The sequence below is a fragment of the Diprion similis genome, chromosome 13 (assembly GCF_021155765.1).
Source record: "Diprion similis isolate iyDipSimi1 chromosome 13, iyDipSimi1.1, whole genome shotgun sequence".
NCBI lineage: Eukaryota > Metazoa > Arthropoda > Insecta > Hymenoptera > Diprionidae > Diprion > Diprion similis.
Genome location: NC_060117.1, coordinates 5,421,634 through 5,438,766, shown reverse-complemented (window position 1 = coordinate 5,438,766; position 17,133 = coordinate 5,421,634). Strand labels below are relative to the sequence as shown.

At 37.1% G+C, this 17,133-nt stretch overlaps 1 protein-coding gene across 2 annotated transcripts in view; it reads right to left on the bottom strand.

The window, feature by feature from the left end:
• The window catches only part of LOC124413788 (Y+L amino acid transporter 2), a 73,926-nt gene extending 57,658 nt beyond the window's left edge, over nt 1-16,268 (bottom strand). For both annotated transcript variants that reach the window (XM_046894561.1, XM_046894560.1), the window contains exons 1-4: nt 16,021-16,268; nt 14,658-14,904; nt 4,551-4,676; nt 90-228 (exon numbers count right to left, since the gene is read on the bottom strand). In XM_046894561.1, coding sequence (XP_046750517.1) covers nt 90-228; nt 4,551-4,676; nt 14,658-14,904; nt 16,021-16,266 — 758 coding nt within the window. In that variant the 5' untranslated portion in view covers nt 16,267-16,268. The remainder of the gene's footprint in view (nt 1-89; nt 229-4,550; nt 4,677-14,657; nt 14,905-16,020) is intronic.
• Nucleotides 16,269-17,133: the final 865 nt, after the last annotated feature.

Below are 17,133 nucleotides of genomic sequence, written 5' to 3'. Positions count from 1 at the left end.
GGGGTAAATATCAACCCCAATTTGCATTATGGAGGTAAAAAAATAAGCTTGTCGTTCTAGGATTAAAGTTCGAAATTCAAGTTTCTCACTTCACCGGATCCTTGAGCTCCTCGATGATGAAGTTGAGGTAGTTCCATCCGTTGTAAGCGAAGAGTCCCTGGTAGAAACTCTGAGCTATCGACGTAACTTCCATCTTCGTATCTTCGAAAGTGAAGTATTCGGTCTTTCCTGAAAAATTAACATTCAGACATTCAGCGCAGCTTTGCACAGTGTTTCATCATGCAGATTATGGTCGTAATAAACAACGTTTCTATATAACAAGTGTCAGCTTGAGCAATATCTATTTTCATTACATTTCACGCCTTTTTCAATCTACAAACAGATACCGTATCATCGTGTTTTCATTAATGTGCTTTGGTTTAGTTTTCAGCTGATAAGTTCGGTAATAGTTTTATAATCTCTGAGACGCGCCATGACGTAACTCTCGACGCCGATGTTTAAAAGTTCTTTTTTCTCACTTTTATTCGCACTTGTTTTATTGTTGTTGTATCCAACGCTCTCCGGCCTTCGGATTTGAATATCCAGCATATCTCGCACGGATTTATTCTAAATATCGTTATATTTCATTCGATGTTTTAATCACCTTCCATCAAAATTTTTTCCTATCATTATCAGTGTTTCCTTAACGTTGAATTTTTCATTCATTTTATTATTGCTATAAATGTCAAATACCAACTAATAAATAAATTTAACGAGCAAACAGCCACAACGTTTCAAAGACTAATTTTAGTTTCTACAAAAACATTAAAAATGTCTTGCGGATCAAAAAAATTAACGTTCTTTCATGGTCGAAGGCTCCGTTCTTCTTACTGTGAATATTATTATCTCATGACTGGTTAACGTATTATTAATAGTTGAATGAATCAGTTCAACACCAAATTTGTACGATTGCCTTTTCCTTCATCTTCGTAACGTAATCTATTCGATATTTTTAACGCTGAATTTTTAAGCATAGAGTCGAAATATTGATCGTTAAAAAAAAAAAAAAAAAAAAAAACAACAACAAGAATAAAAAAAAAGGTTTCCACCCAGTATTTTCACGGTGACTAACGAAAAAAAAATAATCATTTTTTTTTTTTTTTTCTTTTATAACATAGGAGTGTACCTATAACTTTTTTTCAAAAATGTTCGATGATTTCTATACGGAGATCAATTCGGCGAAAAAGATCGATCTGAGATCCAAGTTGTCTAAGACCACGGAGACGACGAGGAGCTTCGCCTATACGGAACCATCCATTTACGTACGTTACTGATTGGGCCAATTTCACGATTCTTTTCATTCACGAACATCACGTATTATAAGTGTATATACATATTTAACCACCTTTTTGATTGGGCAAATTGGTTCGTCCGGCAAGAGGCGCTGACTGAAGAAGAGACCTCGTATGCCTCGTCTGTCCTGCCGGCACTCATAGCTGTGCTTATGAGCGTAGGAGGTCCTTTGACACGCTGTGGCTTCCTATAAGCCACGGTCGAAAGTCGCGGACGTTACCTCGCCAATTCGATTCAAATATTATATAAAAGAAGAATTTTAAAAATGATGAAAAGATTTTTTCACCGATTATTCGATTATTCGAGTTTTTCGATTAATCGTTTTTCAGATCAATCGATCAATCGACGACTTCGATTGCAGAATTGTTATGAGGCAAGTTCGATCGATCGATTAATTCAAAAGTAAAACTAACCAAAAAATCGATTAATCGAAAAAATGATTAATTCAAAACCAACGATTAATCGATTAATCGAAAAAAAAAAATCGCACGGCAAGAAACTGCAACGACGTTACGGAATTTCCTACGTATGTAATTCGTGGTGAAAGGCGATTCTGATTACGTGACGCAAGCCCGGCCAGATGTGAAATAATAGGGGGAAAAAAAAAAAAAAAAAATTACAGTTATAGAAGAGCCAAAAAAGAAATAATTACAATTTTATCAGACGATCGATGTTCATCGGGTTGTTTTTTTTTCTAGTTTTTTAATTTTTTTTCTTCTTGTTTTTTCACTCGTCAGCATAGCAATTCAGCCCACACATTGAATGTTTTGCACCGTATGACCAGTCGGTCTTTGTTTGATGTTGAGTATAGACACAATGAACGCTGACAATGAGTGGTGTCCCATTTTAATCTGACCACCGGCAATGATTTTCAAAACGAACGATGAACTCAGCAAAAACAAACCATCGATTGGCAAAGGTGGTTTCGTTTATTAACTCTTACAGTTGAGTAATAAAAACGTAACATGGAATTCAACGTATTACCAAAACGGGATGTAAATCTGATTCACTAACACAAGTCCGAATAACGAATCACGTCAAAAGGTTATAACAATAATAATAATAATAATAGTAATAATAATAATAATAATAATAATACCTTCTTGTTGGATATGGAGGGCGAGTCTGTTCGAAGGATAGTTTTAAAGACGGTAAAAAAAATATTCTTATTTTAGTTTATACGCCGATCGTTTTGGATCCAAACTGTCGATAACAATTATTATGTAATTTTAGTTTCATTTCAGCAGATACAAAATTTGGTCATTAATTTAATAATTATACGGTAATTTTGAGTACGACCTAAATTTTTTCAAACAAAATTAAGATCAGATCTGTCTAATGAATTTGTCTAATCGTCTTCATAAAAAAAAACTTGTTAATGGATCACGCGCAAACGTAAAAACGGATATACATAAAAGAGAGAAAAAAAAAAAATTAATCTCCTGTATCGAGTAACGTTTTTGTTTTTTGTTTTTTTACCAACCTATTTGACATCTGTATTAATTTATTGTATTCAAAATTCATTTTTTTTTTTTTTTCAAAAAGAATTCTCTCCAGATTATGGAAAATTCATCCTTTGCACTCTCCTGTTTAAATTTAAAAAATTTGCAATTGTTTTTGTTTTGTTTTATTTTCACCTTTTCTATCAGCACGTTTTTCAACAGCTAGATCTTTAACGGCTATTCTCAGACAAGTTTCATCTCATTGAGAGTTCAGACGGTTGAGTAATTGTGTCCCAGTCTGTCGCAGGCTAATCCTGAACTATTCACTGTGTTCCGGTCTACGCTATACGCATTGCAACGTTTATTCGAGATATCCTTGACCCGCTGGTAGGTTGCAAAGAGAGAAATAATTACAACGAAAATTCTGCTCGAATAATAAAAATGGTAACCGATGATTTTTTTTTTTTCAATTCCAAAACGCAGCAGTAGCAGCTTACGTCGATCTATAATTATAATCTGTATCTAGAAAATTTGTGTATCGTGATCGTTCGATCAATTTACAGAATGTTTTAAAATCACTTGAGATATTATTGAATAACCGGAGTGTGATTCAAATTGTCAAAAAAACACTTGTTTGCAGAGCTAGGCGAGCAAGCTTTGCGTTATAAATTATTCGATACCGGCAAGACAGCACAAAGCCACCAATCCGTAGAATTTAACGCTAGCCAACGAACTGCGGAAGCAAAGTCCTCCTTAATTAGCCAAAAGAATAGCAGAAGCAGAGTCAATTGACCGGTTGTGATTAATTGACTTCCAGCCGACCTCGGGTCACGAATATAGTACCTATTTTGGGGGTCTAGGTTTTGCTGCAAGTTTTAAACTGTCCGTACAAACTCAGGAAATGCTTATAATAATAAGATTGTCGTGAGGTTCTACAGAAATTAGTTCTACGAAGCAAATGTTTCACGGAATATTTTTTACAGACTCATTTCTGCAGTAATATTTTTTCTGCAGAAATGAATTCGGGGATTAACAGCAGAATTAATTCGGCATGAATTATTTTACAGCAGAATTGTTCTACAAAATATTTTTTACAGACTCGTTTCTGCCGAAATATTTTGTTACAGAATATTTTTTTTTATAGAAATGAATTCGAAATTAACATCAGAATTAATTCTGCATGAATTGTTTTACAAAATATTTTCTACAGACTAGTTTCTGCAGAAATATTTTGGTACAGAATATTTTTCTATGGGAAAGAATTCTAGATTTGCATCAGAAATGATCCTCGATGATTTAATCACAGAAAAATTGTTCTACAGAAAATTTTTCTACTGTAGAATAATTCATGCATTTCCGATTATTTGTAATGTGAATCTCGACTTCTATTCTGTAGAAAAATATTCTATAGAAACGAGTGTACGATATTACATATTCTGTGAAACACTTGCCCTGTAGAACTGATTTCTGTAGAATCGATCCTCCTCCAATAACATACAAACGTCGATCATACGATATTGCACTTTCTAAATTAAGGTGGATACATTGCCAATGTCCTCAACCTCATTTTCGGTCTGTCATACGTAACACTTGACTTCGATGATTAATATTAGATTATTTATCAATTAATTATAAACGCTATAATATCGCCAATCACCGCCTAGAATGATTACACGTGTACGCTGGTCATACTCGGGTATCGAAACACTTTTACAGGCATGCATATCGCTCAGAGGAATCTGATCTATTAAATATCTGAAAATTTTTAATAATTACCGTTGCACAGCTGCCAGAATCCAGTGACAATGATGATGAACAAGGCCAAGAGTTTCGCGTACGTGAAGATATCCTGAACTCTCGTTGCCCATTGCACGTCCCAGCAGTTTATGAAGGCCAGGACACCTGGAGCAAAACGTCAATACCTGAAGCACGATTGTATAGTGAAATAGTGACTCAAAAACAAGATAAATAATTTTTTTCTTCTCTTTTTCAACGCCCAGCGTCCCACCTTTTCATTTAGTATAATACTTTTTTGGTACCAAGTGCTAAGTTTTTTGGTTCCACGTGGTCTCTGTAATATTTCTAAGCCAAAAAAATAGTGAAATTTTTTCATTTACTCATTGCAAAAATATAATATTAGTTTTAGTTCTAAAGAGTCTCCCCCATTAGGGCCAAAACGTCAATTCATAAATGATTTCGCTTTTTGACTATTGACATCGAGAAAACGTTTTACACCATTCTTTAAACAGTTACTTTGACAATCATAAATTTGGATGGAACAGAACCAGTGAAATCGTAAAACCATTTTTTATCATGTAAGAAACGAACCGTGCAGTTAAATTTTTCACCCGTTTGGGTCGATAACGAGCCTCATTAACGGTCGATGAACTTGAACACGTTGTTCATTGCTGAATTGCGGTATCTGATTTTGTCGAATAATTCAACACTCTCCGATGCCTCGAGGGTTGGATTTCATTTCGAGATGGAGTGACTCGGAATGACTTTGAATGACTTCGAGTGCAGGTTTGAAAGGACTCACTTGTCGCAAAGTGCACACCCTCAAGAGCGGCCAACCTCTCGTTGAGAGCATACCTAATCGATGCACTGCATTGGAGGTCTCGTACCTACGTATCTATATATCGTAACGACCTAGGCCTTACGGAATAGATGATGAAGCGAATTAAAAGGCAGCGAAATTAAGGGATGGGAAAAATGCTTTTTTACGGCATGGGCATTGAAAAGTCCACTTTTTGTGGCAGTTTTCGTTCCGTAAAGTGACGCTTTATACGGCAGCGAATAAAGTTGCGGAATAAAGTCTTTATTCCGCAGTTTTGATGCGCAGTTCGAAGTGCGCATCCCAAACTGCTGAATAAAGTAGCTTCGTCGAACAGATCGCGACATAATCTCACTCTTCGTTTTACTTTTCAATGCCCATACCGTAAAAAATATTGTATGTGACATGCTCGTAAACCGTTTTTTGGCCCGGATAATTTCAGTACTCGCTTCCGGCTCGCCTTCAGCTCGTCCTGAAATCTTTATCCTTGTCAAAAAAACAGGCGGTTTACGGGCATGCCACATAACACACAGCTATTATTGGGAAACGCGTATCGTCAGTTTAAAGTCTGAAACAAGACTGTTTTTACAATAAATACTGTTCACCGTAGAAACCATATCCGTTTTGTGACGCATGAAAGCTTTTATCTATAGTGACTAGTAGATCAAAAGGGGGAGGCGAAGCGGGAGATTTCACCCTTTGTAAGAGTATATTTCAAATCCACTCTAGCTGACCATGTGATAGAGAGAAACACGCTTCCATTCAAGGCAACCGATCGAATCTTTCACAACCTCGTATCCGTGTCCAGCTATAAACGAATGACATTCGTGTCGGCTGTAATCCGGAGCAAAGCACTAATTGCGGCACCTTTCAATTGTCCGTTTCAAGAATGGAGTGGAAAGGGTGAAAGTCTACTGAATTTTACAACTCGACGTTCACTCACGTCTGATATCGATAACTATAACCCTAAGTCGTAAAAACGATCGGAAATTTTTTCTTCCTTAACCTCCAATTATGTACCCGGTACAATGTTATACCTCTACCTTTCGCTTTTTAACCGATTCGACCTGAATATTTCATGCCGTAGATACAGCAGTCTAACGTTGTGGTTTGCGCAAAATGACGAGAAAAACACTCTTGGCGTTAAGTGTAGATGCTTACATCCAATGAGGAGAATCGAAAGGCGATCTCAAACTGAATATGCTCTTCCGTCATGCACTTAGGAACCGGTTACACAATTATTCAAGTAAATGACATCAACAAGATACCAGAAACACTGATAATTCCAGACGAAGATGAACATTCCGACTCTTCGGTTCATCCGAAGTTCATTCCAGTTGAGGTTATGAAGAGTTTAACCTATACCATGATCGTAATCACGAGAAAAGACTTTGGACACAAGTTCTAATCGACAAGCCCACTTTCCAAACTCTTGATCACTACGCAAAAAGTGCTGTACGGTTTTCGAAGTGTCTTCCAACGAGTCAATAGGATCTCGATTCTTTTGTTTCTTTGATATTTTTCCGCCTCCTTCTGATCTGGACCGCTAATTAATGGTTTGTTCAGTTTTTTTTTTTTTTTTTTTTTGCGGAGAGATTTTCTTTGTCCATTTCGTCCGTAGTAATAATGGATTCCCATTTACAGACTTCATCATTTATTTTTACGGCATGGGCATTGAAAAGTCCACTTTTTGTGGCAGTTTTCGTTCCGTAAAGTGACGCTTTATACGGCAGCGAACAAAGTTGCGGAATAAAGTCTTTATTCTGCAGTTTTGATGCGCAGTTCGAAGTGCGCATCCCAAACTGCCGAATAAAGTAGTTTCGTTGAACAAATCGCGACATAACCTCACTCTTCGTTTTGCTCTTCAGTGCCCTTACCGTAAAAAATATTGTATGTGGCATGCCCGTAAACCGTTTTTTGGCTCGGATAATTTCAGGCTCGCCTTCAGCTCGTCCTGAAATCTTTTCCTTGCAAAAAAAAACAGGCGGATTACGGGCATGCCACATAAATAGCTATTCATTGACTTCATTCTCCAACGATTGGACGGTCGTTTCTTCATCTGATGAAAATTTTTCATGTTGATTATCACATTGTGGAATATTACCTTCATCTCTCTCTCTCTCTCTCTCTCTCTCTCTATAGAAGAAAAGCAATTTCAATATCCTAGTTCAGTTTCAACCTCCGCTTTACCCGGAATTAAACCATTCGTCTAAACTCCGACTTACGCAAATTGACGTAGGAGTCGACGTTGAGACTCTTCTGCAATACGTGAGGAATTTGGAGCACAAGATGGAGTTTCCCACGGGTCTTAAGAAGGTTGAAACGTCATAACAAAATCGACTTTGGACTCTGTAGCTAATCTGCTTCGCCAACTTCACGTCGTACACGCGATTTCTGAAAAGTTTAATTCCCAATTCGCGGAATCCGAATATCATGAAGATACACCAGAGCCTGTTTGCACACTTACTTCTTTCAAAAGACAGAACAAGTTGGAAAGCAAAAATCACATTTACGTTAGTTTCGTTCGACGATCAAGTAGGCGAACAAGTTGACTCGAGTTTGCAAGTAGACATTGAGATTTTAATACCAACTAAAACAACATTTCAGCTGTTATTCCGGTTTTTCTCCGGAGGCTTGTCGCGCGACTTAAATTGATTCTCACGCGTGATCTCATTGATTCCTGATCTGCAGCGATCCAACGCCCAACAGGTAGTGTCAAGATCTTTGGACAGCGCAGTTTAATCTCTAATCTATTGCACTGTTTGTAAACCGGTTTGCATACCACCGGTTCCTTCGTATCTCCATTCACCATATCGATTAACAAATTTAAATCCACAGCTGTTGTATGATCCATGACAAGCGTAATCCGGTCATGATGTACACTTTCATCATGATCATGATCGTCGTTAGGTTAGAGGGACAAGGATACATAACATCCTACAAAATCTGAAGTAAAAAAATTTTATTCAATATAATTTCAAGACATATTCTTACTTCTTATTCGGCTTGGATCAATGCATTGTCCTGTCATTCGTAAAATGCTGAAAACGTGCTGTTGGTTAAACGTCAAATGAAGAGAGAAAATAAATAAAAAAAACATTATACTAGGGAAAAAAAAATTTGTTACCTACACGTTTTTCGAAACCACGTGCGACGTTATAATCTCTGGTCAGAGGGAATAAAAAACTCTTTCAGTATACGGGATATGGCTCACCACAAAACCTGATACGCGTCTCTGGATCTGGTTGAGTATAGTTGCCTGGTATGTGCACACATACCTGGCTTCTGCGATAATTTTTTCCATGCGCTGCTTTTTTCTAGACGGTGTAACACAATCCCGTATATTATAGATTGCCCCGCACAAGTTCGCCGAAACTTTGCGAAGCCTATGGACAACACGGTTTATGTGTACGGTAATTGACTCTACTCTTTGCAATCTCTCAGTAAAACAGACCTGGAACAGTCTTTATGAATTTTGATCCCAGTATTCGCCTCTTCGAAGCAAGGACCACAGAGAAAACTTCTTGTTCTTTTGACAAAATCAATGTGTGGAAATTTTTTGGAGAAGAGATTATATTTCTCTATTGAAAGATCAAAATTAGTCACGTGATTACTTGGAAAAATTTTACATGATATAGTATACTTGTTGGATGAGAAATTTGAATTTTGATTAAAGTAATTAAGCAGTATCTGGTAGATTTAATTAAAGCGTTTTATACAGTTCACTGAATCATTTTAAAATCCTTAGAAAAAGATTTTACTGTGTAAAACAAATTTAGAAATTGTGGTATCAAACCTTTGCTGATTTCTTGGACTATTGTAAAACATTTTGTTTTCTGTGGACTTTAAAATCAACAAAACTTTTCAGTTAAGCGTTAATAATGTTTGGACGGATGTAATATTAATCCTGAAGTCTCGTTTCCAGGACTAAATTTTAGTCAAAAGGATCAAATTTTTTTCTGAGTGTAATATTGTTATTTTTATTTGCCAGATTCTCAAATGCCTTTAGCAGAAAATTAAGGAAGGAAATCTGTGGCAAGCTGTGCGATATGATTATCGGAAATCCCGAGATTGTTTTTCTTAGTGAATTGTAAAATTAGTTTCAAACAATAATAATTTTTCAAAAATCTCTAGCATCGTTTATAAGAGGATTATTATCTTGAGACCAGTTCTGCCGATACGTAATAGTTTGGCAAAAAATCGTAACAACGATCCTTTCTATACACATTTGTGAGCTGAAGGAGATTTGTTCAACTTTGCGGTTTCGTCTCCGCAAAGCGTAGAAATTCCCAGATTATAGTAAGAAAGTTCTGATTCACAGCGAGACGTTTTGCAGTATTTTCTTTACAGATTATCAAACCGCAAAAACCCTGGTGTTTCCCAACCATCACTTATACGCCACAAAATGACACACGATTCAATTGTACCACGATAAAAAAAAAAAAAAAAAAAAAAAACTAATATGTATTTATAACTAATTTTTAACTTTAAATAACTTTTGAACCAGTAGATTTACGAAAAAATTGCACGAGACGTTTTTTGTCGATCGTTCAATGTCCTACAAAAATATGCATCGCTCTTTACGATATGCCAATCCGTTGTTGAGTAATAAAATTCCCCAAAAAAAAGTCAAGAAATGAACCAAACTATTGCTATAAACTTGGGTGATGGAAGAAGGCAAGTTTTTCAAACAATACAAAACGAACCCTATTCTGTATGAGATACGCGAAGATGTTCGATGATTATAGACGAAAATTGGAAATTCTGCAGAAGTCTGATTAACGATTGATTGATCGATCGTGGAATTGGCTGCATTAGCCTTTACCTGCACGGATTCTGCAGGAATATTGCCTGAACTGAAGATTGGAAAATCGATATTCGCTGTTCTGTGAATATCAAACGTACTTCTTGATCACGATTCCACGAGTGAACAATATTGCGGACAAACTTTTTACGTTATATTTTATATTACGTTCTCATGTGAAGCAACAATTGAGCATTTCGAAATAGTTTCAGGGTCGCTGCACGTCACGCATTCGCAATCTTATTATACATATAAAGAATACGTTTATACGCAATACGATTTCTTAGAGAAAAAAAATTGGTTCACATTAGTCACATTTTTGTTCTTCTTCTTTATCAAATTTCGTCATTTTGTTAAAATGAAATTTGAATCATTAATAATGCCCAAAAGTTATCAATAATTTAAATAAAACATTGTTTAAAAAATTTGTAGGGAATGGTTTTTTTTTATTGTCATGTGAGATGATTTCGTTGATTTTTCTAAAAACACATAAACTTTTAGAGAATATTCTCATTATTTTGAAATTTCAGTTTTCGAAAATTTGTCAAGACTGCATTTACGAAACTGTTCGTTCAATGTCCTGGAAACTTCTTAATTGTATTGTACAATGTTTTTTTACGAAAACGTATCGAAGATTCACAATTTTTTCGTCTCCATTTTGAAAAATTCAAAATTTTCGTAAATGTAAATTTGAAAATAATGTGAAAATTCTTTAAAAAATTCATGTGTATTCAGAAAAATCACACCAATTCATTTCACATGACAGAAAAAAAAAAAAAAAGATTCCCTAAAAATATGTCGAACGATATTTTTTTCAAACAATTGTTTGAATTTTCCTCTCGTCTTTATTGCGGTTGATTTGCTTCCGATGTTCATCTTATCGTAAAGTATTTCAACCAGAACTAGAAGATTCTCTCGCTGTCCGGAAAATATTTCGTTAATCCCAATTTGCCAATTCCTTGTGTCTGGTTGGTTGCAGAAATTTCGAGTTACTGATGGAGGGCTGGCCTCGTGTCTCGGATGATGATGGAATTCGCCGGACAGTCAACTATCATGCGATCATTATTGACGGCAATCTGGGGACGAGTGTAATCTAAAGTAATTTAATAATCTGAGAAGACGAGCGTCTCCTCTGCAGGGAGTCGCCGAGCATTGAGCGTGCAGCAAAGAAGAAAGGCCACAGAGCTAGGGAGTCTGGGGGAACAACGAAGACGCGAAACACCGTCTCGCGAGATTCTCATTGTTGTTGCGTCAGACGATCGTGGCGATCTTTTTCGCCGAAGAACCGAAGCGTCAGGCTGGTGTGAAGCCTTATGCCAAGGCTATCAAGGCCAAATATGATTGCTCGTAAATGGACAGCCTGCTGGACGTCATTGATTCCACAGTGTCAATACTCTGATCAGCAAATGGGAACGATGTGAACTTTTTCAACAAAACTGCCACGCGTTCTCTCATTCATTTATTGGTTAGCCCTTTAAAGGCACGGTGGGACCCTTAGCGTTCCGACTTCGTTTTTTTTTTTTTTTTTTTTTTTTTTTTGCAGCTGTTTTTACAGTAAAACTACCTTGAAAACCATGCAACATGAAGTGTTATCAGAATCAAATAACTTTTTGAATTTATGTCCGTCATGTTGGATCAGCTGTTTTGAATTTTTGAAGTTCGAGTTCAGATTCGTAATCAGTGACCCCAAAAACCGTGTAATATAAAGTTTTGTCAAAATCAAATAACTTTTTGAATTTACGTCCGCCATATTGGATCCGCCATTTTGAAATATCGAATTTCGAGTTCAGATTCGTAATCAGCGACCCCAAAAACCAAGGAGCATAAAGTTTTATCAGCATCAAATAACTTTTTGAATTTACGTCCGCCATTTTGAAATATCGAATTTCGAGTTCAGATTCGTAATCAGCGACCCCAAAAACCGTGTAACATAAAGTTTCATCAAAATCAAATAATTTTTTGAATTTACGTCCGCCATATTGGATCCGCCATTTTGAATTATCGAATTTCGAGTTCATATTCGTAATCAGCGACCCCAAAAGCCCGTGAATGGAAAATATAAAGAGAATCACATGTAAGGAAAAATGCATGTATGAAAGGGTTAATGGAGTGGTTTAATTCGCGTGTGAATGAGAAAGTTCAAAGACCTTGAAAAATTAGTTATGCAATCATACCAAGTCAGAATCACGTGACTACGGAGTAATAATGCACAAGTTCACGACGGATGTGATTGCCTAACTGTTTCAACTGGAAAATAAGTATTTGATCAAGTCTTCCTTGTAATAGTCTTGTTCTTTATTTTCTCCCAAACACAGTTGAAAGTCATCGCTGGTAACTATTAGAAGAAACTTGACACACTTTTGAACTAAAAACAGAATCCAAAAGCGAGGAATCTTCTCTTCCGATTCAATTATCGTGTCTCGATAGTCATTAAATTCATTTTGACCTGTCAATGTCCTCAATCAGTTCATATTACAAATATTTGGTTCAAGTCAATGACACTGTCCACGTGTTTTCTCGTTTACGAATCAACCATGTTCTGCACGAAGACACTGGTACGGATCGGAAATCAATTGATCGTGTCGAAAACTCAATCGACCTGAATAGCGAAATAGATCTCAATTGTCCTAAAACGGTAACCGGTTTACAGACGTTCAACGTTTGCCAACACCATGAATCACGACGAACTTTGTCTTCCACATCGGAAACGGCAACATATTCTTATCGTCACTCTGTTCCTGATTTCCGAAACGGAATAGGATATCCGCTGCTCAATTCTATAAGTCTTCGAAATCCTTGCACTGGCACTTCCGAAGTCAATCCTGTAGTTTAATGAAGTTTGTCTTCCTTTACGGCTTTCCATAAAGCAATACTCCGTCAACTTGTTCTCGAATCATTTTTGGCAGCTAATTGACTCGACCAGGATTCGCATTTCAGTCGATTCTTAAAATCATGTGCAATCTCTTAGTACAGAATATCACGTCACACGACAAGAAGCGATCAATAAAGAGTCGAATGAAGGTGCAAGATCGTTTCGCAAACAGTAACGTTCATGACTTAACCAAATTCGATTTCTTCGGACTTTCATACCGATCGAGCTACGCTGACGACTACATTAAGTGTATTTTTGAACCTCATTGTTCTTCCCAATTTACCATTTTAGGGTACATTCAATGGCAAACACCCACTATTCGATAGCCTGCTTCCAGCAGTGCTTACGTAGGTCTAACTGAACCTGAACAGGCAGGGTTCGATTACTGAAAGCCTCTTTCACGACATGTGGGCTCGATGCCAAAGCGGAAAACCACCGGCGAGCTAACCCAGAGTGTACGGCTGTATCGACCACCAGGTTGCTAACAACCTGACGACTATGGATTTACCTACGAAAGAAAATGATTACCGGTCTAATTTCTCCAGAGAATAGCTAACGTCGATCTTTTGTCTCGTCGTTGCTCTGCGGTAAGCTTTCATCGCGCTGAATATACGTATAGATAATATTTGTTATTCGGCAAGTTTTTTCTTGGCACAGTTTTCTCGTTTCATTGTTTGACGTTGCTGTGAAAACCATGCAGGATAGCATTCTGAATCACGTCTGACGTCGATTATTTTCAAAATTCAAATGTTTTTGCACACAGGTTAGTGAATACTGTTTTCGAAAATATCGAAGAGTGAATTTCTGAGGAAATCTTTTCAATATAGGCGATAAAGAACGAGTGATTGCTGGTACCTAGTACTGGACCATAAGTAGGGTGAAACAAAAAAATGAAAACACGGTGCAGCGTTAATTTTTTGAACCTGATATTTGTCGTTGTAAAATACTCGATTTCGACCATACAACCGGTATTTGTAGTCAGTTCTTGCGTCAGCTTAGAAGTCAGTCAATAGGCTGAGAGCTTCTTTGAAGAGTGCTTAAGGGTAAGAACCGCTTCGAAACTGATAAATTTCTTAATCTCTTTACCGCAGAAAGCACTTACCACTATTCGCATCGAAGCCATGCGCTGATATACGAATTTAAAATCCTACGTCTATCAATTTCTTAACTTCAATAAATGTTATAAAAATAATACTGATCACTTTCGAAATTTGATATCAGTGTTCGAAAATTGAAAGGGTCATCTTAGGCATAAGATCTAAACTCGTGCAAGTAATCCGAGTTCAATGAACGTATGGAACTTGTATTTATCTAAAGTGAATGTGATATGAGAGTACATACTACGTCACGATAACGACGCAGCGAGGTAAGATTTAAAGTGTGACGTAGTGACCTGAGACGATACGAAATGTCGATAAATGGTCGAAGCAGAGATACGCAAGGAGTTATATTCAAAGACCAGATCAATACTAAAGGGAACGTAGCCAAGCAAGAACGTAACTCAGCAAGGTAGTGTCCACTAGTAAGAGCAAACAGTGAACCCCTGTCGGAGGCTGTGAGTCTCAAAGAATCAAACAAGATTGCAAGAACGAAACCTGAGATCTGGTGTGTATGAAATTAACACCAAGGTTCGATGCTGGTCATGATACTTACAGATGCAGCATACTGCAAGCAGGCGAGCTGAATCAGCCGGTGCATCACAGTCCGGAAATATGGGCTTCAGGACGTAAGTGCTGAAGGTCAGGGCCACTATCGCTTGGCTGCAAGGCCTGACGATCATGCACTCGATCCAGAGTCTAACGAAGGCCAAGAACGGACCAAAGGTCTCCATAATGTAGGCGTAATCGGCACCCGATTTTTTTATCATGCATCCCAGCTCAGCGTAGCAGTATGCACCAACCTGAAAATTTGGGACGCTTTATCAATTCTCCATATTCACAAGCCATGGTGCATACTCGTGTAGTCAAACCAAAGTTATATGTACGGGTTGATCACTCATCGATTTGGATTTCAAAAGATTTCAGGGATTTCAAAAGATTTCGAATAATTTCAAAAGATTGCAAGAGAATTTATGAGATTTCAATGGATTTTTTCGAAGGTCGAAAAATTTCGAAAGATTTCAAAAGATTGCAAGAGATTTTATGAGATTTCAAAGGATTTTTTCAAAGGAAAATTTCAGGGATTGTAGAAGATATCAAGAAATTTCAAATATTACAGAAGATTTTCAGAGATTTCAAAAGATTTTGAAAGATTTCAGGGATTTCAAAAGATTTCAACAAATTGCAAGAGATTTTATGAAATTTCAAAGGATTTTTTCAAATGAAAATTTCAGAGATTGTAAAATATTTCAAAAATTGCAGAAGATTTCAAGAGATTTCAAATATTACAGAAGATTTTAGAAGATTTCAAGGGATTTCAAAAGATTTTGAAAAATTTCAGGGATTTCAAAAGATTTCGAAAGATTTCAAAAGATTGCAAGAGATTTTATGAGATTTCAATAGATTTTTTTAAAGGAAAATATCAGAGATTATAAAAGATTTCAAAGATTGCAGAAAATTTCAAGAGATTTCAAATATTACAGAAGATTTTAGAGGATTTTAAGAGATTTCAAAGATTTCTGGAAATGTGTACACCAGATTTCACGAATGATTAACGCCTCAGGTAGATAGCTAAAAGTGGCTATCGAGCAATTGATAAGTGAACAAGATTTGTAATCGGATGTTTAACCAGTCTGCAGTTGTATCGTTTGATCTGATTGAATTTCAAAACTATGTGATCTTATCCCCGTGTAAAATCACAAGCTTTCACGGTGTTCGTATCTGGTTAAGTCAACAAGATATTATTATCCGATAATTCGACAATATTGCTTCGTACATTGCGATCATTTGAACAATACAAAAGCCTCGTTTCCTAACCAGCCTGATGATCATAGCGATTTTCGTGGAACTATTTCGTGGAAAGCAGATTTGTTGCTCGCACAATATATAGAATCCAGATTAACCAAAGAGACACCTACCATGGAGAAAAGACCGGAAGCAGTCCAAACCAGTAAACTTGCGTTCACGCTTCCAGTATACTTGAGGACTCCAGCTGGACTGACGAAGATGCCAGATCCAATGATCGATCCAACGATCACGGTGACTCCGTTCAGGAGAGACATCTTCGCCTCGAGCTTTATCTCATCGCCACCTCCGTCGGCGGAAGTGGGAACTGGGTCGTAGGGTCCCTTTTCCCCATCCTTGATGCTTCCCGGTCTCGACATGCCTGGAAGAAAATTCAAAATAAAAAACAGGTAATCCAAGTTTACAGTCTCGTTAATGTAAGTCGGTGATCGCTTAGGACCTGTTAAAGAACTTCTTCTTGTGTGGCTATCAAAAGTTGACGCGTAGAGAGATAGAACGTCCTGGCATAGCAGTTGAATAGAAGATAATCAATTACCATCAGAGTCATCGCTCTCGCATTGTGTACACTATTCACGCTATGAGAAGTTACTCAAGCGTTTCAGCCTGTAGCAACGATTCTGTATCCAATTATCACCCAGCTCGTAGAATGGCGTGATAATCCGCTTGCTTCTGCGATTGATCGCCCAACAAGAGCCGCTAAAGTCAGTGTCATTAGTGGGCGGTGGGTATTCAATAAAACTGAAAACCGTGTCGATGGATCCAAAGTTACTGAAGACACGTTAACACATCTGTGACATTTACATACTTGTTTGACTTGAAATCTCTAGATCCTTGAATACGCAGATCTACCAAGTTTCTCAATCACCAAAAGAGTATTAACGACAGTTTTCGAGTTTTGCTTGCACCAGTTTAAGGTGGGTTACAAAACTGCTTTCAACCACTGTTCAAAACAAGTTAATAGTCAGTTCTGTCATTGATTTGTGACATAAATATAGGACAGGAATTAAAACGAATCGGGAGCCATCATCTTATCCTTTTTTGGAAACAATGATCGAAGATCATTTTCAGAACAAGTAAACCAGCGACTCTGGTTTTTGGAATACAGACGCTTCGCTGTCCGTTATTTGACTGCGTAAGTGCTGCCCAGCGTCCTGGATTCGCTTTGCAGTATCAGGGTGCTGAATAATGGATCCCCTACCTACCGAAGGTTCTGGTTTCTCGGAAGA